This window comes from Tarenaya hassleriana, unplaced genomic scaffold (assembly GCF_000463585.1).
Source record: "Tarenaya hassleriana unplaced genomic scaffold, ASM46358v1 Cleome5, whole genome shotgun sequence".
Taxonomy (NCBI): Eukaryota; Viridiplantae; Streptophyta; class Magnoliopsida; order Brassicales; family Cleomaceae; genus Tarenaya; species Tarenaya hassleriana.
Window position 1 is genome coordinate 4,197,539 of NW_010967707.1, and position 23,034 is coordinate 4,220,572.

The window sequence follows — 23,034 nt, forward strand, 5'->3', positions numbered from 1 at the left end:
TTTTTTTCATATATATATATATATATATATATATATATATATATATATTATAATAAGATTATAATAAAATATCCAAAGGAAACAAGTGTGCCTAATTTTAAGATCATGATGGCATCGACCTTCCTCCAAAATTGACTACTGCACACTACTCTTAGAACCTCTTGAAAATTCCTCCATGATATTTGTTCTTCTTCTAAAAACCACTATATATATATACACATCTACACGTGTGAGTGTATATATATGTTCATAATCACGCGCCAAAAACCGTCGATCTTAGCATCACCGGGAAATGACGTCATCGCCGCTGCCGCCGCCTCACGGGTCGACGGTTTTCTACTGGCATGAGACGGAGTACGACGACCGGAACTTCCAGATCCACGGCAGGACCCTCTTCTACGCCGTCGTCGTCTTCTCCACCGCCCTCCTCCTAGTTTTCCTCTCCCTCTACATCCGTCGGATCTGCCTCCTCCGCCTGCCCCATTCCCACGCGCCACCGCAGCTCCCCCTCACGCGCTTCGTCTCCGATGGTGGTGGAGGGCTAGATCCGGCGGTGATCCGGAGCTTGCCGGTGGTTCTGTGTAGGAGAGAAGCCGGTGCGGCGGCGGGGGCGGAGGCGGCGACGGTGGCTGAGGAGAGTGAGTGTTGCATATGTCTCGGTGGATTCGAGGATGGGGATAAGGTGAAGGTGTTGCCACAGTGTCGACATTGTTATCACTGCGAGTGCGTGGATAGGTGGCTGAGGAGCGAGTCGAGTTGTCCGATATGTCGAGTCTCTGTCCGGGTCGACTCGTCCGTGTCTATTGCCACGTAACGATACACAAAACGACGGCGTCGCGAGTATGACGCTTTTGTTCTGTTCATGCAAAGAGCGTGGTAGTGGAATCTTTGTTCACTTTTTCGCCCCCAAATTTTTATAGAATTCTTCTGTTGTATTTTAGTCCGAGAAGATATTTATTGATACAAGAATGAATGAATGAATGAATGGTTATACGGTTTCATTTTTGTATTTATTCTAGATACTCTGTTTATTATATAAATCCATGGTTGTATATATGGTCGTCATATTTGTCTCTCCACTATGGTAATATTTAGAATTTTAAGTATATATTTATATCCAACCAAATTTGGAATAAAAGTGTAATAGATACGTTTTTTCTAAAATAATCCAAACTAACTTGAAACCAAATTTGAGCTGCAAACCGTAGATAGGCAGGCTTATGGCTCGATTACACAAAAAACCCAATGTAAGGATGAAATACAAACAGTCCAAAAGACATGACTTCAATAGCAGCAGATGGAACCCAAAAAAACAACTGCCATGCAGTTTCTACCCAAAAGAACATTACAAAGTGGAACTTTGAATAACTCACGAGGGAAAAAAAAAAGAGGGATGACATTATTCCCACAACACCTTTCATCCCATCACGGTCCCCCGTAGACACAACACATTACAAACAAAATAAAAGAGTGCAAAAAAAAAAAAAATCACACATACCCATGGACATGGAACGTAGATTTCTGGAGGGGCGTTTCTTTGATAATAATTAATGATAATAAAGAATACAAAATAAAGACTCTCTGAAGGGGTAGATTTCTGATTTGTCTATGAATCGCCGTCGTGTGGAGCTGGTATATATTTTTAGTAGCTTCCCATGGGAGGCATGCCAAATGGTGGCATTGGGGGCATTCCCGTCATTCCACCCATATGCGGTGGCGGAGCGAACCCTCCTCCCATTCCCGGCATTGGCGGGGCTGGTAGTGCCAGTGGCAGTAGTTGGGCGTACATGTTCTGTTTACGTGTATATTTAAAAAAAGAAAACATTAACGTTGGCTTGGACTTTAAAGAGTAATTTTTTTTTTGGGGGGGGGATGGTTTAAAGAAATGAACCTGTTGAGCGATGACATCCTTCTCTTCCTGTTCTTTGGCCTTGACATCGTTTTGCGCCTCTATCTTGTCCTTTATGAGTTCGTCTACTTTTCCCGTGTATTCCCTTATAAACTGCAACGGGAGGTGGCGCATTAGTATCTCTCATTGGATTTGGGAGGATGCGAGTAAAACAAGCATATGATCCTTTTAACCATGTAATGAATATAGTGTAAAAGCACCTGTAGGAGATAGGGGAAGGCGAAGTCGATCATTTTGTTGATCCATGCGAGTTCTAAAGCAACATCTGGTCGGATCAAATCGTAACAGACAAACAGGCACGTCGCAAAGCATTCCTTTTTACCCTGCATTCTCACATTACACACACACACACACAAAAGTTGCTTTGCATCGTTCAAACCAAACCGTTTTTTCCTACAAAGAGAAAGAGCTTGATGGGGTTACCTGTTCGATGAAATAAACCAGCAGCTCTTCCGCTAGTTCACGGTCACCGGATTGTGAAGCTGTTTCCATGCAGTCCTTGTACATGTTGTCTTTCTTCGACAAAGCAATCGACTGCTTCCACCTACCTGCCTTCTTGTAGATATAAGCCGCAACACGTCTCATTTCCAGAAGCTCATGTTTCTCGATCTGTTTCACACCATTCACAAAAATAGGTTATTACGTAACGAGGGAAGATACCAAATGTGTTACAGATTATTAAACTCACCTTCTGGGCAAGGCCAATTTGGTCGAAGCTGTCGTGCAAATCGATAGATTCACGCAACCGATCATAGTCTTCTTCTTCCACGTATATCTCATTCAGGGCTTCATTCACGGCAGATACGTTGTTGCTCTGAACTGCCACCATGTATGGCTTGATAAGACGTAAGTGACCGGCCTGAATACCAAAAAAAAAAACAATTTTCAAAGAGATTGTTAGATTCCTGGATTTCCCACCCTACCTCACAAAGATAATCTGGCACGCTCAGCTTTGGCATGATCCGTGTTACGGACGATCGATGCCTTGACAGACGCTCTAATAATGGGAGGTATGCAAGCCGAGCACCTTTCGCATAATGTCGACGACGCGAGTGTGATCCAATCGAAGAACGAGCACATTGAGCATATCGTTGATGATATCAGGGTGCTCTTGCAAGTAGAAGTGAACGGCCTTGTAGTACAGCTCAACATTTGCGACCTTGACAACGATGTCTTTGAATTGCATGTGGTCCCATGCTTCAGGAGAATGGTTCATGACAGTGGTCGCAGCATTATCGAACTCGTCATATTGAATATACAGATAGGTGAGTTCCATCCAGTGCTGTTGCTCATCACAGGCTCGTATAAGCTTGGGGATATTGAGGCGAGTTGAGAACAACTTGATGTGTTCCATGAGTTTCTCGGGACGATATCTAGCATACAATACACCCAATTCGGTGAAGATGCCCATGTGTGCGCGTTCAAGCCCTAGTCCACTCTCCATAAGTGAGATTAATTCATTGAAGCATCCCCTGTTCTGGTAGTACTCACTCACTTCTTCCAGGTCATCAACCTATTAAAGCACAATAGAACATCGGTGAAATTCATAGTAAAACTAAATAGTGGCATCAACCTTAATTCGAGTGAAGCTAGATAGGGTATTTATTTTACCTGTATGATAATGTTGAGACCACAGATCTGAGCCAAACGGAATTCCTCTGCATCAACACAAGCAAAGCAGACTTCCTTCCATGTCTTTGCGCTGTTTGCTTTCCTTGCAGCGTCAACAGCGCTCTGGAACTGTTGCAACCTCACGAGTGTGACTGCTAACTTGGCCCAGTTCGATATAAACGCGTAGATTATTTTTGCAGCCTCATATAGAGCTTCGTCAAACAAGCGGTCACCGACATTTTGTAGATTAGCAACATTTGGCATCAGAATGAATTCTTCGATCTCACCCAATCTATCAATCTTTGCGTATGCATAGATGAGCTCACTGTCAACCTTGGGTTCTTTCACCTTTTGTCTCACCATCAGAAGGTATCTAACCAAGTCGGGATAGACATTAGCATCCTCGGAGGCACGGATTACTTCCAGGAATTGAGTGGTGTCATCGGCCCGGATGAAAGACTCGATGGCATCGCTGACTAGTCCTTCCCGGAGTTGAGCTTTTGCAACTTGACTCCAAACGGCATCTTCCTCAACCCGGAAAGCAAACTCAACGGCACGTTCAATGCTTCTGATGTTGTCCAGCAACACATTGACGGCCTGAACGTTTAAGTTAAACTTCTTGAAAATAGCAAATGCTTCCTCATACAATTGGGCTTCAACGGCCACTTCTCCAACAGCTGGTCCATCAAAGTTATCCAGCCTATTAATGTAATCCATAACTCTTGATGGATCCGCTTTAATAGCTGTCAGTATAAGCAGGTTCTGCAGATTGAAGTTTCCACTGAATGCCGATTTTTGAAGCACAATCTTCTCAAGAAGCTCAATAAGCTCATGGGGCAGATCGGCTGTCATGAACGCTTTAACAGCTGCAGAAACTTGTTCTGGGCTCTTGCTTTCAGGTAAAGCAGTAGAAACAACTTGGTCAATAAGCTGTCTTCTATAAGCATTCTCTGGGTCAAGAACCTTCTCCCAAAGCTCAGCATCCATCCTCTCCACTACATACCTGCAATTGGAATTATTGTGTATGAGCATGCCACAGATAGTAACTACCATTTGTATATTAAAAATTCTGGTATGCAACGACCACATACCTGGCTTGCAGTTTGAACAAAGAGTTCTTGTTGGTGACGTTGATGAGTTCATCATCACATTGTCCTCTTCTGTACGCAACAACTGCCAGGGTAGGATCACGTTTCTCGCAGTACTTACCCACAACCCGAGAGTCATAGTAAGGGTTGGTTGTCAGGAAATGCTCTGGGTTGTTATTGCTGTCGATGATGATTTTACCCAATGCATTATGGACATGCACATCTTGGCTTCCCTCACTAACTAGATGCTCCAAGAACTGAGTGAGGAGACGAAGTCGATTTCTGAGAATTAAAAAAAAATTAGACTCAGGGACAAAGGACAATAGTTTAAGAAGAAATGTAAATAGACAGGAAGTAGAACGACCAAAAGGATTCACCTCTTCTCGCACTCCTCCACAAGGGGTTCAACAGGAAGCAATGAACGAACAGAGAGAATGAGACCTTTGATAAAATCTTCAGGGCATTCGTCATCAAGCAGCTGTCCCACGACTAAGGGAGCATTCCCAGGGTTCACCTTCAAACACAGGCACATATATAATCATCTATAGAGAAAAAAAAAGAAATTTTCATACTTCTACAACAGGTTTCATGAAACTCCATACCTTCTGGACGTAACCTTCAATGTAACGAAGCATGTTGTTCGTGTAGAGGTAATGAGTGAGATCCGGAACGAAGCCAAAACGATCACAGACATTAATCAAGGGTCGGGCATCGGGAAGCTTAGCTTCCATCAAAAAATTTTTGGTCTTTTCAGGGTCATAAAAGTTAGACTCTCTAGTCACACGCTCAACCTCCTTTATTTGCCCAGTTTTTGCAGCAGCTTCAATGTACTTGAAGTGAATATCAGGATCCTCACTATCACATAGATGGGAAAAATTACCATCATCAGCATACAACACATGAATCGTGCTACCTTACAGAACAAAAGCATATTCCCAAATCAATCACCTCATACTCAGATATGAACCCAGGAAAAAGTACAATCCTTCATATGACTTAAATTGCTCAAAGAGTTTGATGCATCCATCAACACCAAGTTGCTCACAATACTCCTTGCAGGTCTGCAAAAATATGGACAAGTCAGTGTGAGGTAAAGAAATCAAAGCCCTTACAGTGACATCTTACAACACATACCTGGACAATTATCTGAAGGTTGCCTCTAAGATTGACCAGCAGAAGATCCTTCATGCATTCCAGGGCCCACTCACGAGAAAGAGTACCAAAAAACTCGACAAGAGCCTGCATTTTGAGCATAGGGATGATAAGCAACTCCACGTTTCAGCAACTGAAATTATTTACGAGAGACAATTACCTGAGGCTCAATAGCATGTGTGTTCACAATTACACGCTTAATATCAGGCAATTCTGAGTAATGCTGCACAAAAGGAAACAGAAGATTAGTTATGTGGAAAGACTAGATACATTTGGGGTAATAAAACAAAAGTAGACATTAAATGTACACCTTTAACGCTTGGATATAAAGCCCAGCCTTTTCACAAAGCTGAGCAATACGAGGACGATCATAGTGGCTGAACATCCCGTTGGCTAAAATTGCATCAGCCACATTAGGAAAGGTTACCAAGTTGATCTCTAGCACCTGAATTGGCAATGAATCTAAAATCTCAGAGAAAAGACGGGTGAATACAGAGAACACAAAGATAAAACCAAGCAACTCTTCTCAACCTTAGTTTGCAGAAAAGCATGCTCAGGTAAATTTGGCTTCAACACATCCAGAAGAAAAGCTGTTGCTTCACGGATCAAATTTCTCTGAGAATACACAAATAAAATAAATTAGCACAAGATGATTCGATGATTCTCATGTCCTGCCAACATTCAATGTACAAGCCGGTGTAAACACAGGGATCAAAATTTCACGCCCACCTGAAGAAAAAGGTCAGTGATGGTGTTGTAATCAACTGGGGAACCTCCTTCCATTTGAGACATCATCAGCGCGAAATTTACAGCTCCCTGCAATTAAAAATTCAAAAGACTGTTAATCTTTTTCAGTGGAAAAGATTCATTTGCGTCAGAAATTAAACATCAGGGCCAAAATTATTTCACGAGAGATTAATGCATGGCTCATGTGTGCTCCTCAGCAAATACCCAGTAAAGCACGACTTGCATGATTTTAATAGATCGCAGATCTCCAAAGAATAATAAACTAACCTGAGGATCTGTGCGAAGTATGGTTTGCAGAAGAAACAGATAATCAGGTGTGTACCCAACCTAAATCACAATATCAAACAATGGTACCTTGATGAGTACAATTGATGAACTCTAGGAAATTGCCATCAGAAAACCATAACAGGGGAAGGCAAAATTAGGTCATGTCGTTTACCTGCTTCGAGTATATCAGTATTTTGTCAAACTCCCTTCGCTCAGCAAAAGCTGCAACAACTTTTGGGGTAGCTCTAGCTTTGATGTATATTTTCAGAGCAAGATCATTATCCACAGTCTGGAGCAGTAAAGGTTGCCATGAATGAATCTATATAACAGATATCAAAACATATTACAAGGAAATAGTCAATTCAAACATTACTTTGACAAGGTCACCAAGTTCCTCGCTGCATTCTAACTTATCCTCAGCCAACCAGTTCTCCAAAAGGTTCTTCTTGTTTTGATTCACCACAAGCCGAGACAATTCCAATGACTCAAATGCATTGAGCTTTCCTCTGGTCAAAAGAGTCCCAAAATATTGCAACAGCGGAGGAGTTTGTCCAGCTTGGACAGGAACACTCTGCAAAATTATTTAGTCAAATCGTAATTTGATATTGGAAGTATCTTCATTTAGAAGAAAAAAATCAGTAGCCGACTTATCTGTATGACTATGCAATAAAGAGAATACCTGGAATTTGGCAACTGTATCAGGTGTCCTGAGAATCCCCTGAGGAGATTCAGCAGCAAGCTCAGCAGCCTCCTTGTACTTTGTTTGAGCAAAAAGCTCCTGGAAACGCTGGACAACCTGCAAGGCCAAATTGAATTTGAGGAACTTTACAGTAATATACAACTCTTCTTTTTCTCCAACATGAACTTGACAACTTTAGTTATCCCAATAAGAAAAAAATATCTATGCAATTAAAAAAGAGATAAACACTAGTTATTTGGCTTGTGTTAGACACTTTAAGTGAGATTCGTCCAGGATGCACATATCACGTACTAAATTCTCTGCACCAGGCAGGTTTCCTCTTTTAGCAAGATTGACAGCAAGCTCCAGGTTGTTCAACTGTCAATGCAAAGGCAGAGAGTTCTTAGCATGGCATTCTGAGACAGCCGGTAATACCAGATGATACAGAATAAAAGTTTGAACATACTTGACCGCTTATGAAAGGAATTATAGTAGCATCATTTACAGTAGCCAAAAGAACTTGTCCTCGCCTATTAATGGCATAGAAACCCCCAAGTGAGGAAGCTTCTGCTGTCAAGAAAATTGGGTCTGGACTTATCCGATTTCTGTATACAGCAGCAGCAGACTCTAGATCATATACAAACAACAGCCCAAGCTTGGTAATGACGTATATCAAACTGTATCTGTGAGAGATCTGCCAGAAAAAGTCTCTGTCATGAAATTTTCAGCAGGGAGTTACTAAAGGTAATTGAAGTTCCAATGCAACAACAAACCTGCATGGCTACAGGAAAATCATCAGCAAAGTCCGGGGGGAAAAAGAGATCTGCCTGCTTTTTTGTGAATGATGGTTTTCCTACAAGGATCAGACATCAGATGAGTACCTACAAGAATTGTAATGAAAAATTTTGGCATCAAATGCAGTAGAATGTGAAACTGCAACTTCATGTCCTACTTAGCTATGAGCTCAAATATAGAGATCTCAATGCCCATGAAATTAAATATAGCTTGCTGGCTAAAGCTGACAGAAATACGACTGAAGCAAAAGCAGCCAGAAAGACAACAACCTGGTTGGGCACCAAGCTCAATGACATGCAACTTTGATATGATCTGTCCAGCATTAAAAGTCTTGGTTGCGAAGGATATAAGAGTAGAAGGATTCTCATTTCCAAGGACCTGGTCAAGAGTAACACATTGACAGATCATACTGTAGATCATGATGAAAATGAAACCCATAAAATGTCTGCACTAATGGACTGCAGCGATGTTTACCTTAAACTGAGCAAACGATGCAGCATGTGCTTCGAGGGCCTGACTCCGCTGCTGATCAACGGAGAAAAGCTGCATGTTCCCCTTTACCAATTGTGGCCTCTATAGAAGACAATAAGCAACACTGATTGAATCAACAACATGCAACCTAATTGCACCTAAGGATATAACCTAGTGAAACATTAAACTAGCAGGATAGGAAAATAAACAATACCTCAGGAGAGCCAGGAGCAATTCCAATCAAAACCAACCACTTCTCATTAGGAGAGATTTTATAGTTAATAATCTGATTATTTGACAAATTGGCAGTCCGGTCAAACATCTTCACTGGCACAGAGTCGCCTGTAAAGTACACAGCAAAATCAGAATCGTAAAAAATGATGTGAAGAGTGATTGTATTAAGTCGAACGAAGACACCAGACCTTCAATTGACCAATGATACACGGAAGTTTGTGTGACCAGCCCCAACATTTTTGGGGTAATCCACTTCCAAAAGACAACCTATAAATGAACATGGGAGGTAAGTAACCTAAAAATAAAATTCAGGAGCTAATCAAACTCACCTCGAAAGCTAATATATAATGAACAACATGAAAAGCGACAAGGATGGATAATGTTTGATCAGCATTTACCGATTCAGGCATCTGATGTGATTTCAATTTTGCTTTGGCCTCAATGTTAAAGATCTGTAGATGATCTTGACTGGTTCCCGGAAGTTGAGCTTTGTACAAATATATAAAGAAAAAAGTGAGCATTGGGAGTAAAGAATAAAAAAGTAATAACCAAAAATGACATCATTCAGGGAACATCTAATACAAACTGGAATTACTATTTGATCTACACCAGGTTGAGAGAGAACCTAAAGCGAGAAAACATGTTGGATTAAAAAATGTATAGGATTAAACACTAGTTTCCTTTTGCATGACAAGTTTATGATGCATATTATCTTATTACAGATCACATATCAGCAGAGAACTGAAACATGAGCTACAAGTTCATTTAAGGTTTTTATGCTCATTTACCACAATAGATATATCAAGGTATTACAACATGTGCAGGTACTGTAAAAAAAATAAGGCCAACGCATTTAAACTACATATCAAGTGTTTTATCCATCCTGAAGAACAGACTGAAAGTTAAGGCCATGCGAGGTCAAATCATCTCTATAAAAAATCAACAGCATATGTTGGGAGTATGTCAAGAAAAAGAGAAAATCTCGGCCAACACAACAAAATTACAGATATCAATAATAGGCTTGTAAACAACTAGTAAAGAACACAATTCTAAAAGTAAGAAGTGACCAGCATCACAAGAACAAAGAGTTCTTGAAATAGAAACCAAAACATTTCAATACCTTTCAAGGCAAGGATTCTTGAGTTTGGGTTCATGAGCGCAGAATCTGCAGTGATAGGCCTCCTCAGAGGCTGCATCGGCATATTCATATCTATAATTACAACACTGTTCTGAGGCGCCGTCTCTCTTACACATATATACTTGTCAGATTCCATAGTAACGTTTGTAAACGTGATGAATTGTTGATTGATCCCAATGCTCGGAAGCTGCAAAAAAATATAAACCACCATGTCCCACAATTCATTTACTTAGTGACGAGATCGCTGAATACCGAATCAAAAAATTACACTTCAAAATAATTTCAAGCTAAGATACAATACATTCACGCAAGAGACAGATCTGAGGACACGATGAGAAATCAGATCGAAGACATGCATAACACAAACTAGTCATTTGGAAAAAGAATTGACGGAACCGGAGAGATCAAGCAGAATTCCGAACAGTAAGAAACCAAAAAAGGAACCGAACAAATCAAACAACTGTACCGGAGCCCGACAAAATCATCAGAAATCGCACCAGTGGAAGTTCCAAACACCATTACGAACAAAATTAAGCTCGATTCCGGGAGATACACATACATCGACACGGAAATGGAGGAAGGATGAAGGAGAACTAACCGTTAGGACCTCCTTCATGGTGATGGGAGCGTTCGCAGCCGCCATGTTGACCTCGGATCGACGGCGCGTGAATCAGCGTAACGGAGAGGGAATCAGATCCACGGCCGAGAGAGAGGAGCAAGGTGAGGAGACACTGCGGAAGCTCCGAAAATCGCAGCGAGATCTGAGGGCAGAGCAGAGAAGAAGAAGAAGAAGAAGAAGAAGAGAAAGGTAGAGAGAGAGAGAGATTCTCTTTTTTGCGAAAGAGAAACGACGAACAGCGATCTAATCTGAGGATGCTGCTACTTCCTTGGGAATATATGGGGAAAAAGTGGGGAAAATATAAACGAAAAGAGACGACTTGTTTACGAGTGCCTGAGCTGTAACTGAGTTGTAGGGGTGGCAAAATTACCAGCCGGTTATGTATGGTATCCGCTTCCATGATAGATTCAGAATTGGGTTTTTGAAAAATTAGGATTCGAATCTTTGAATCTAACGTTCGATTTGTTTTGCTTGGCAGTTTCTCAAAGACATGTAGAAAATATGGTTTTGTTAATAGGTTAGTAACAATGATAAACCTCTCCATTGAAATCCATATGCAATAAATGAAGTCAGTCCTCTTTGGGTATCCTAATATCTCTTAGTATGTCAAACCAAATATATATATATATATATATCTTAGTATGTATTTTCCCGTCGTTACGAATTTGGATTCATTCGTAGATTGGATTTGGCAATTTTAACAGACGCTAAATAACATTACATAATTACAAAAATATTTATATTGTTTAAATAAAAAGTTAATTAAAAATTACAAACCAGTATTTTTTTAAATAAAAATTGGATTCGGATATGCAAATGAGAATTTTTTTTTTTTTGGTAATTGGGTATCTTGTACCGAAGCTAGACTAATTCCATGTGAATAACTCCTCTCTAAACTGAGATTCGAACTCGCGTCCCGTTTCACCGGTTGAGCTAACCAGGTTGGATCCGAACGATAATTCTTAACTGAAACTTATCCATGTTCGATGGTTCGTTTCTTTCTTGTTTCCAATTCCAAAGAGTCAAATGAATATTTGGTATTCCCACCTCAGTCCAAGTACTCGCAAAAATCAGCAAGTGTATCCATCAAAAGATGCATACCTGTTTTTTTTTTTTGGGCAGACCCGAACAGTATATATATATAACGTTTCGGATCAAGAAATCGACGTTTTTCCGGTGATGGGAATGTTTCTTCGTGGGTTCAGGCATTCTGACACGATCCACTACGCTATGCATTTCTGGATCATCGGAGTTCGATTCCACAAGAAATGGTGCCCGGTAAAATTCCACCGCCGCGTCGTAATCCTATATATATACATGCATGTCATAACCACACGCAAACCCGAAAAGCAGATTCTGAATCTGAGCTATGAAAACCAGATTCATTCTTGAGATATATAGTTTCTTTTGGATGATCCTTGCCGGTGTTTCGGAACATATGAAGATCAGTTTATGAAAACATGGGTTTTGCTTCTAAGAACAAATTAAGGGCATTAATGGAGAAGAAGAGTGCCTTAAGGTGGAAACTGGAGAGAGAACCAGAGCAGGTCAAAAGCTCTTTCTGTGAGAAGAGACAACAGATTGAACCAATACAGACCATTTTCTGTTCAACGAGACAAAAACCCTAGTTTATAGAAATATAATACGGCATCTTTCATCAAGTGGGTCTTTACCCTCCTCTCTATTTGGATCCAAGATTCTCTCCTTCGATCCATTTAGATTCAAGATTCTCCTTTTCCGTGCATTTGGATCCGATGTTCTCCCTATTCTTCCGTTCATTTGGACCCAAGGTTCTCTTCTTCCTCCATGTACGAGGTAAACACCCATTAACGAACATTATTATTTTAACTGAATATCCGTGATAGAAAAACATGAAAACCCATAATAAAAAATATTGTTTTTTTAACGATTCTATGTAGTTTAAACTATGCGTGGAGGGAATGTGTGGACATGGTGCATCGCATGATACCATTAGTAATAGAGAGAAGTTGTTACCATTTTCACGCGACACGTTGGCATCCGTGGATTTGGTGGGCGTTGTCCTTTCTTTTTTCGTCCTTTTAGAATTTCTTAACTAATGTTAGATTTACTTAATCCTCTTAACTTAAGAAAAAACTATCAAATTCACCACTTACCAAAATTAAATTCAATATTTAAAATTCTTTATTAAAATCCGTACATCGTGAAAATTCAACCAAAAAAAAAAAAAATGGATATTTACTTTTTATTCAACTAACCTAATATTGGATCAAAATGGGTTTTTTGTTGTGTTTCGCTTTATAATACTTTCGACTATTGCGTACTACAAACTTTATTAAAAAAAACACAATCCAATAAAAAAACAAAACAAAATAACAAAAAAAATAATAGAAAGAACATTATTCTTGGACTAATAATTCAAATTTAGGCCTTGTTTTCTTAGACAATTTCTCGGACACGAGTTCAAATCTCACGTCTTCCTCACATCTCTCGTCTTTTGAAATCAAACGCTCACATTCTGCGCATATTCCGACGAACATCTCCAACGCGATCCGTCCACCTCCTCGCCGACCGATGCATTTGTCGGAATCGAATTGTCTCGTCTGAAACGGGTCGTCCATCGCCGGAGGTGCAGAAAGATCAGCTCATCTCCCCTTTGAATCGATTCCATGTTCGCCAGAAAATTTCTACAGAAATCCTCCGCCGATCACAATTCTCCCACGTCTCCTCGGCCCCAGGTACTTCGTTTCCTTTCCTTTCTTCTACCATCAGATTTTTATTTCTTCTTCCGTGAGGAGTTTCCATGAATCAATCTTCCATTTCTTTACCGTCCTAAACGATTCGTCCCCGGATTTCAGCCAATATCGGAGCATAGGCTTTCTAAAACTTCTTCGGAAGTTGATGCGCTTGCAGGGAGATCTTCATGTAAGAGTTGCATTAGACAAAATCAAGAACTTCGTGTAAGAGGCATTAGACAAAATCAATGTCTTGGGACCTTGTTCTAGTTTGATGAAAAGATGACTACTTTAGGACTGAAACCGTATTTTACTTCATCATATGCATAGACTATTTCGGGCTATTCCTCTATGCCATGATTAAACAGCCTTGGAACCTTTATCTTCAACCATTGCGTTATTTCTCTTCTGTGACGACTCTGAATCTTCACTAAATATAGGCAAGAAAGCTCTTTTCTTTTTTCTTCTGGCTCTAGATGTTCATAAACCATATGGTCTTTCACAGGGATATTTGGCAACATCAGATTTGGATCCTCATACTGTCATCCACTATGGTATACCATCAACAGCATCTGTTCTTGCTTTTGACCCAGTTCAGAGCCTCTTGGCTATAGGCACATTGTAAGTTCTTTTTGTTGTCTGGCCATTGAAAACGAATGGAGGATATGTATTCATTAAGTTCTGTGGTTGAGTAGCCAAAGCTAGTACACTGTAAGTAATTATGGTGTTTCCTATAGGAGATTGAGGGTCGTTTTGAACAATCGAGATTCTTTATTCCTTTCAACTGCTAGCATACCTATGATGGACATGAGAAACCATATCACCTTCTCATGATCTCTACCTAATTGAAAATGTAGAACTTAATTTTGAATTTTCACCTGCTACAGAGATGGAAGGATAAAAGTGATTGGAGGAGATAACATTGAAGCAATTCTTGCGTCGCCCAAACAACTACCTTTCAAAAACTTGGAGGTTTGTAAAGTTCTACACACCTCTTGATTTGTTCAGGGATTATGTAAACATCCTAATGGTGCCTTATAATAGATTTCATTTGATTTCTTTCCATTCGTCAATGTGTTTCCAGCTTAATTTTCTGATTTCCACTTTGTTTCTTTTTTTGTAAGAAGTTGGGTGGATGCATGTTTTACCACTAAATAAGCTAGTTTTCATATTTAAATATGGTTTGCATGTTGATGATATTTTGGGTGCTGCAGTAGTTAGAAATGATTTCTGATCCATTCCTTTCTGGAGAAATATGATTGTTCTTTGATAAAATATATTAAAACCTTCTATTTGATTATCTAAGTTGACTAACATCTCTACTTGAATTATTTTCCATATTTTTTACAGTTCATACAAAACCAAGGGTTTCTGGTTAGCATCTCAAGTGAAAATGAGATTCAGGTATTAATTGAACGTCATGTTTGAATTTTTAACATTGCAGCTTATGCATTTACTTCTCTTGATTGATCTTTCTATTTTCTGATAATCCATTTTGCTTTGTTATTGTTCAATGCCATACTTTGTAGGTTACATTATCAGTTTTTTTGTTATGTATTAGGTCTGGGACTTGGATCTTAGGCAGACAGCTTCGAGCTTTCAATGGGAATCCAACATTACGGCTTTTTCAATTCTTCAGGGCACCGGTTACATGTATTGAGCTTATTAAAACGTATTGTAGTTTACTTCTCGCTATGGCTTCATTGACGCTTTTTAATCTCTCTCTTTCAGGCACATTGGTGATGAATATGGTATGGTGTCTGTCATAAAGTACAATGCTGAAGAAGGGAAACTAGTGCAGCTTCCTTATTACGTTCCCACTGATGCTTTAGCTGGTATTTTTTTTTGCTTTCCATGTTATCTCCATATGAGTTTAGAAACTTTCATGAAATTTCCAAGTTTTAATTTGCTTAATTTCAATAAGAACTTTAGTCTCCATCCACATTTTTGCTTAGGTTTAGATCATTTCTACATGCTGAAGTTAACAAAGATGCTTCCTTTATCAGTTCATGATCCTATATTTTGTCTGTTTATTGGTTAAATGTGTTCTTTGCTTATTCTATCCTTTTCGTTCTCTCTTTTGCAGAAGCAGCAGGGCTTTCGTCGCCTATTGAACATCCCATTGTCGGACTTCTCTCCCAACCTTGTTCCAAAGGAAATAGGTGTGGCAAGTGTTTTCTGGCTTGTGGATGGAAATCATTGTGAAATAAATTTTGTTAATCTAATTTCATGATCTATCATTAATTCGACCAAAGTCTTCTCGTTCTTCAATAAGTAAAGGTTTGTCAAAGAACATTGCCCTTTTGTGCCTCTAAAATTGATCTGTCACTGTTCGTCTTAGTAGTTGGTGGTTAACACAAACTTTTGATGTTTATCAAGATAAGCTGCTTTTTCCTGCTTCACTTCTGACTGTTGCCTCTGTTTTTTTAATAAATATCTTGCCCCCACATCCACCATTGCCAATTCTGAAATTAGAGTATGTGCATCCTAAAATATCATAGCTCAACGGGATGTGAGCAATTCCTGATCTTAATCTCTGCCATTAATGAGAAACGTATTGGTCCCGGTTTTTGTTAAATCTGTGATACTAGTCCTGTAGATAGACAAATGTCTTCTTTTTTATTTCAGTGTTTCTGTAGCCTTGTCCCTTTTGTTTATTTCCTATTGGCATATGTATTCCATTCTTTATCAGTTCGTTTAATAAATTTGAAGGATGCTTCCTGCTGCAGATTGTTGATTGCATTTTCAACTGGGTTACTTTTTCTCTGGGATGCCTCAGAAGATCATGTCGTGTTCGTTCGAGGAAACAAAGATTTACCTTTGGAGGGTAAAACAGTAGCAAATTCTCCAGAAGCTACACACACTGAGCTTTCTGATCTTGAATTGGAGGGGAAAGAGATAAGTTCTCTTTGTTGGGCGTCGGATGATGGTTCAGTTCTTGCTGTTGGTTATGTGGATGGAGATATATTATTTTGGAACTTCTCTGATGGAAATGTTAGAAAGTCATCTAATCATGTCGTTAAGCTTCAATTGTCGTCGGCTGAGAAAAGACTTCCTGTCATTGTTATGCATTGGTGTTTGGATGTATCTCGCAGAGATGGTGGAAAGCTCTTCATTTATGGTGGTGACGTTATTGGTTCTGAAGAAGTTCTTACGGTGAGAATTCAACTGAAGTCAGCACTTTCTAGTAGTCTGGTTGTTCCAAAGCCAATTGCAAAATGAAGTTGTTGCCAATATTTGGATACTTTGGCATCCAAGTGAAGGAATTTTAAAAATTTTCTAACAATGTTGCATTTGTGTAGCAGTTGATACACAATAATGGAATTTCCACTATCCATCCACAAATACATGTGCTGATATGGGGTCTTGTTACTGATCACTCTGTGCAGATGTTGAGCCTTGATTGGTCTTCTGGTATGGGAAGTATGAAATGTGTCGGCCGCGTTGACCTCACCCTAAATGGTTCATTTGCTGATATGGTCTTGTCATCGATTGCCAGTTCAAGGAGCAGTGGAATGTTTCTGTTTCTATTGACAAATCCAGGACAATTACATGCATATGATGACACCCACCTGGCTTCCCTGATGTCTCAGAAAGATGAGCAAGTTTCTGTTTCTCCCCTGCCATATCCTATGGTTGTACCAACAACGGATCCATATATGACAGTCACAGTACTTGCTCCGCTAAACGGAGATGATAAATCCTCAAGGACATTTTCCGAGGTAGTCTGCCCGTGACTCAAGTTAGAACAGTCTCTGGATTGTGATACCGGTATGAGGCTATTAATCTACTTCTTCTTTCCTGATTAGATAGTTCTAGCAGCAAAAGCTCGAACACCGTGCTCTCCATTAAGAGCAAATGCAAATGCAAAATGGCCTCTGACTGGTGGTGTTCCAAATCAATCTGAAGATTACAAGCTTGAGAGACTGTACATAGCAGGATATCAAGATGGGTCGGTGCGAATATGGGACGCGTCTTTCCCAATTCTGTACCTTCTTTATACCTTAGAGTCCAAGGCATGGATTCGGAACTTCTGATCTTTGTGACCTTTACCTTAAGAAGTTTAATTTATAATCTTGTTGGTCTTTCGGTGAGAAATTGAAATTAGTTTTTAATCCTTCACCCAATGACCAGGTAAATGGTGTTGATTTAACTGGGGCAGACGCATCAGTATCTGCACTTGACTTCTGCTCTAAGACTTTGTGTTTAGCTGTTGGCAAAGAATGTGGTATGGTAAGACGGCCTGTTTCTGTTAATACCTTCTCATGTGTCGCTTTCATTCACTGTCCAGTTGATTCTATCAATTTTCTTTCTGGATATTTAGGTCCGTATATGCAAGCTGGTTGGTCATAAGAGTGAAACAAGTTTTACGATTGTTACCATCCATGATAAGCAAGGTTTGATCACCTTATGATGCCTAAGCATCTTTTTTTTATCTTTCTCTTTTTTGTAGTGTCTGTAGGGTTTTTTTTATGCTTTACAACTGACCCAGATGGGTTCTGATTCTGACACTGGAGAGATTGGCCAAAAGAAAAAAATTCTTAATGGTCCGTTGAGGACATTTTCAGTTTCTATTTCTGTTTTCGTTTCATGCTATCTCTTCAAATTCTGCAGTTCACACTTTGCAACAAGACGATGGACCTCGGTGGTATGCTGCATTTTCCTTCCTGAGTTCTCCTGTTTGCGAATTGCGATTTGTGCAGTCTGCAAGAAGGCTTGCTGTAGGATTCAAATGTGGCAGGGTAGGCATTCACTTCCAGTTTCTAAATTTTGTCATATGGCCACTCTCCTGGAAAGTACAGAAATCAGAATATCAGTGACGAGTATCGACTATTTGTGCTTTTCAATCCATATTTCAGGTTGGAATGCTCGACATTGCTGCATCATCAGTATTATTTCTTTCAAACAGCATATCTGATCAAAGTTCCCCAATCACGTCGCTCTCGGTGAAGTCATTTCCAGAATCAACTGAAAAAATAACTGGTCCAAATGAATCAAATGATGACTCCAAAAATCCAGAGGTTCTTGAAGAGTTGATCTTGTATGCAATGACAAAGGATACAGAGGTTGTTCTTTTAGATGGTAACTCAGGGGATATTCGTGCCTCGTTCCCAAGACTTCTGAAGAACCCAACTGCCATCTCTATGCACACTATAGGTAAGTTTTCTCTGTTAAAGATTAAAAAAAATGTTTCTGGTACATCCATTCTCCATGAACCTCTTATCATGCAGAGGACTTCAGTGAAAACTCCAAAATGCCCAATGAGAAACCTGCCCAAGTGTCCCCCGGGAAGGGGGAAGCTGTGGACAAAACTCATTTTACTAATGCTAACAGTGTGAACCCTCCACCAAAAGGTGAACACAATGCTGCCAGTAAGATCAAACCTGTTGGTCAAATATTAGCAAGTTCACAATTTCTGATCTGTTGTGAGGATGCACTACGCTTGTGTTCTTTGAAGTCTCTGTCTCAGGTATATTAGCTGATCTTTCTTTGTTTATGGTTCCTGTAATATCTTGCTTCCTTTGTCTGATGAGAAGAACATGCATTTCAACACCTAGGAATGTCTTGATTGCACTAGAGAAGTGAATCTTTCAAGGCCATGTTGCTGGATGGGAACCCTTAAAAAAGGCGGCAAAGAATGTGGGGTGCTTCTGCTTTACCGAACAGGACATATTGAAATAAGGTAATGTTCTGGTAGCATTTCATGGTATCCATGTATCATCCTGAATACAACACAGCTATGAAACACATTCTGATAACATGCTTTTACAAGCTCCAGAAGATACTCCGGAAATAGTATGCATACACATATTGGTAACTGGGAATTTGAAATGGTTTCCTTCCGTGGACAGATCTTTCCCAGATCTTGAAGTTGTGGGAGACAGCGCTCTGATGTCACTTCTTAGGTGGAACTTCAAGACTAACATGGAGAAGACAGTATGTTCTGATGATAGGGGGCATGTTGTCCTGGTGAGGCTTATCTTTATTTTGCCCTAAAGGGCCACTGCTTTTATCTTTCACCTTCAACACAAATTAGCAAGCAAATAAACTACTAATACAACCTTATGATGTTTATTAAGTTCATAAAACTTGTTGCCTCTTCTATTTATGATTGACATGCATCTAGGATGTCATGGCCGTGTATCATATATTGCCACCTAAACTAATTACTGGTAAAACCCGGATCTATCTACAGGTAAATGGGTGTGAAGTCGCTATCCTGTCATATCTGGCCCATGAAAATGGCTTCAGGTTATTGCTTACTGTCTTCTCTTCTGTATTTCGTTTTCAAGTGACTACAAACTCGAAGAATTCACTAATACTAGTTCTATTTATCTTAGGATTCCGGAGACTTTACCTTCTCTTCACGACAAAGTTCTTGCGGCTGCTGCTGATGCCACCTTAAGTCAATTCCCGACGCACAAGAAAAACCAGGTTGGTTCTGCTTTCAAGCTGTCAACTCATTTTCATGGTTTTAAAATTCTGCTAAGAAAAATCTGTTGCCACAGGAAGGCGGTGCTAGATTCCTCGGTGGCATTATTAAGGGTTTCAGATCAAGCAACGAACAGAAGAAGGTGGACCGAGCACAAGACTTTTCACACTTGGTGGACATCTTCTCTAACCCGCCATATTTAAAGCCGTCAGCTGCCAATGTAGACGATGAAAAGATCATTGAGCTGAACATAGGTTTGTAACTTCCTTAGTTATTCCTTTCCTGTTATCCCCCGTTCTTGAATTTCACCTGAATGTATTCTGATACCTTTAGATGACATCGAGATTGATGAACCTGTGACTGTGTTGCCGGCATCCAGGACAAACAAAAACGAAAAGAAAGGTGACGAGATCTAATCTCCTTGTGTCCTGATTTCGGATGTCTCGATCATTATGTCTTAAGGTTGTTTGGCAGATAAAAGAACGGAGAAGGAGAGATTGTTCGAAGGAGCTTCAAGCGATGCACAACCAAGAACGAGGACAGTGGATGAAATTAAGGCCAAATACAGAAAAGCCGGGGTAAGTTAAATACAAACTCTCCATCTAAAGCAAAGCCGTTAGTGTTTACTGCCTCAAGGTATGTACGTATGTTTTGTCTCTGACATATGGTAAAAGCAATTTCCAGGAAACCTCTGCCATAGCTTCACAAGCAAGAGACAAGCTTCTGGAACGGCAAGAAAAACTCGAGGTCAGCGTATAAAAATCGGAAAAATACCCCGAATCAGACAACATGTTACTCTTTCTAAGATGTAAGGATTTGATCCGAAACTTTCAAAAATGTGTGTGTTTGTTTTTTCCTCGCGACAGAGAATCAGCGAGAGAACAGCAGAGCTACAGAGCGGGGCAGAGAACTTTGCGTCGATGGCTCAGGAGCTCGCGAAGCAAATGGAGAAGCGGAAATGGTGGAATATATGAGAAGGTACCTCATCCTCTCTCTGCTTCAGCTTCATACGCTTTTGTCTTGCTGTTTTCATCATATGAGCATTAGCATTCACTCACACCAAGATCCGGTTTTTTTTTCTTCTAAGTATATAAACATTCTGTTGTCCATTTGTTTGTAATGTGTTGTGTTAGTTATTTTAGAGTAGATTGGTGGAATTTAAAATCTCTCAAAGGATTCTTGTTTCACGTGTATTACAAGTGTGGTGGAGGAGTAAAATGCTTGTAAAAGACGTGTCGTGAATTGGTTAAGTGTTAAGGATTAGTCGGAAGATATTGAAGGTGGCTCGTTTGGCTTGTTTTTTCCGATAAAACAAAACTGGAAAAAATGAGCGACCGCTCAAAAAATGAGCGACCGCTCAAAAAATGAGCGACCGCTCGGAAAATGAGCGGGTAGCTCATTTTCTCTGATGAACAAAACTGGGGAAAATGAGCGACCGCTCGGAAAATGAGCGACCGCTTGAAAAATGAGCGACCGGTCAGGAAAATGAGCGGGTAGCTCATTTTCTCTGATGAACAAAAAATGGAAAATGAGCGACCGCTCGAAAAATGAGCGACCCGCCTGATTTTTCTGAGTTGTTCAAATGAACGAAAAATCGTGTCTGTTCGGAAAAAACTTCCCTATCCTTGCACCTTTTTACTTTTGGAGTGTTAAAAACATTCCTAGACGTCTGAACACAGAGGAGTATGAAATCTAATTGATTTTTGAGAGATTTGTGAGCCTTGTTGGTGAAGAAACTTGCTACTTCTTCACCATCTTTTACTGTTCATCTTCTTTCTCTAGTTTTTCTGTTTCGGGCAACGTTTGAGGAGCAGATCAATCGTTGCTGATCTTCTTTGTATCTCTAAACGTATTCTCGGGTTTCTCCTTTGCTCGGTGGGGAGGGAATAACGTTTTAGGAAAATGTTCTACACGCCTAGAAGATCATATCCGGTTCTTTCGTTTTTATTTCGATTTCATTGTTTTTATTGTTCTTTCTTGCTGTATCCAGACCCACATTTATATAACAATCTAAAACGTTATTTTTTATTTCGGATACACGGGGAAAGGGAAATCGAATGACAGGTATGAGTTCTTCGGTGAGAGATCTAACTCTTGATTTTCACAAACTCGAAAAATTCGAGGGCGTGGCTTTCCGGCGGTGGCAAAAGAAGATAAAATTTCTTCTTACTACGTTGCACGTGGCGTATGTGATCAGCACTCCACGACCGGATCGGAGAATGAAGAAGAGACGCTAGCTCAAGCACGCACGAAGAACAAGTGGGACAACGACAATTATGTGTGTTGCGGACACATATTGAACGGTATATCCGATGCCCTTTTTGATGTGTATCAAAATATAGAGACTGCAAAAGAATTGTGGTCGAAATTGGAAGAGAAATACATGTCGGAAGATGCCTCGAGTAAGAGGTTTCTTGTAAGCGAGTTTAACGCTTACAAGATGGTGGATGCAAGACCGGTTATGGAGCAATTTCATGAGCTCCAGAGGATCTTGAGTAGTTTCACTCAACATGAGTTGAAAATGGATGAAACCATTATGGTTTCTTCTATTGTTGACAAGCTACCACCATCTTGGAAGGACGTTAAGCGTTCCTTGAAGCATAGGAAAGAGGATATGAACCTTGAGCAATTGGGATCGCATCTTCGGATTGAAGAGAACTTTCGAATGCATGACAAGAAAGACACACATGTTTCTTCGTCTACTACGGTTCATGTGGTGGAGGAAGAGAAGAAACGGGGCCAAAAGAGGCCAAACAAATCCCCGAAAGGCCACTCAAACAAAAGGCCTAAGCCGAGTGGGAGTTGTTGGTTCTGCAACAAGCCCGGACACTTTAAAAAGGATTGCTATTCTTACAAGAATAGAAAGAAGGGTCAAGGCCAAGGCAAACACGACCAAGGCCAACCCAACCAAGGTACGATTACTCTTGTTGACACAACCTATTCAAGACCGCAACCTATTCAAGACGTTTGAGGACGTCAAGGATGGAAGCGTGTGCAGGAGAGTGATAACTCTTGGTGGATTGATTCGGGCGCTACGAGACACATATGTAAAGACCGCAACCTATTCAAGACGTTTGAGGACGTCAAGGATGGAAGCGTGCTTTACATGGGCAACGAATCTACGGTTGATGTCTTGGGAAAGGGACAAGTAGATTTGTTGTTTACATCCGGGAAAAC

At 40.1% G+C, this 23,034-nt stretch overlaps 3 protein-coding genes across 4 annotated transcripts; 2 read left to right on the plus strand and 1 right to left on the minus strand.

The window, feature by feature from the left end:
- Positions 1-74: 74 nt before the first annotated feature.
- LOC104826846 (RING-H2 finger protein ATL66-like) lies at positions 75-1,003 on the plus strand. Its single transcript, XM_010559767.1, has one exon. It carries the CDS (start codon positions 293-295, stop codon positions 812-814), a length of 522 nt encoding a protein of 173 aa, XP_010558069.1. The 5' UTR covers positions 75-292; the 3' UTR covers positions 815-1,003.
- Positions 1,004-1,209: 206 nt separating this feature from the next.
- LOC104826847 (clathrin heavy chain 1) lies at positions 1,210-10,979 on the minus strand. The gene is made up of 30 exons (XM_010559768.2): positions 10,690-10,979; positions 10,074-10,278; positions 9,352-9,440; positions 9,142-9,220; positions 8,934-9,061; positions 8,723-8,821; positions 8,518-8,626; positions 8,227-8,306; positions 7,920-8,147; positions 7,766-7,831; positions 7,454-7,570; positions 7,148-7,345; positions 6,947-7,063; positions 6,775-6,834; positions 6,490-6,576; positions 6,292-6,375; positions 6,071-6,205; positions 5,921-5,983; positions 5,743-5,847; positions 5,557-5,669; positions 5,211-5,463; positions 4,986-5,122; positions 4,612-4,890; positions 3,521-4,523; positions 2,937-3,422; positions 2,598-2,768; positions 2,333-2,518; positions 2,110-2,232; positions 1,892-2,002; positions 1,210-1,792 (listed from the first exon to the last, which is right to left on the minus strand). Exons 1-30 carry the CDS (start codon positions 10,732-10,734, stop codon positions 1,643-1,645), a joined length of 5,106 nt encoding a protein of 1,701 aa, XP_010558070.1. The 5' UTR covers positions 10,735-10,979; the 3' UTR covers positions 1,210-1,642.
- A 2,163-nt stretch (positions 10,980-13,142) lies between these two features.
- LOC104826848 lies at positions 13,143-21,131 on the plus strand. Of its 2 annotated transcripts, XM_010559770.1 has the most exons (25): positions 13,143-13,427; positions 13,548-13,614; positions 13,930-14,045; positions 14,312-14,396; positions 14,775-14,828; positions 14,986-15,077; positions 15,156-15,259; positions 15,511-15,586; positions 16,154-16,580; positions 16,814-17,146; positions 17,234-17,440; positions 17,559-17,657; positions 17,749-17,821; positions 18,039-18,166; positions 18,284-18,581; positions 18,656-18,894; positions 18,983-19,107; positions 19,277-19,394; positions 19,621-19,676; positions 19,766-19,859; positions 19,934-20,111; positions 20,191-20,259; positions 20,332-20,435; positions 20,542-20,604; positions 20,724-21,131. In XM_010559770.1, the coding sequence occupies exons 2-25, from the start codon at positions 13,591-13,593 to the stop codon at positions 20,829-20,831; spliced, it is 3,270 nt and encodes a 1,089-aa protein (XP_010558072.1). In that variant the 5' UTR covers positions 13,143-13,427; positions 13,548-13,590; the 3' UTR covers positions 20,832-21,131. The 2 variants fall into 2 exon arrangements, with proteins under 2 accessions (XP_010558072.1, XP_010558071.1); XM_010559769.1 differs by lacking the exon at positions 13,548-13,614.
- The last annotated feature ends 1,903 nt before the right edge of the window (positions 21,132-23,034 follow it).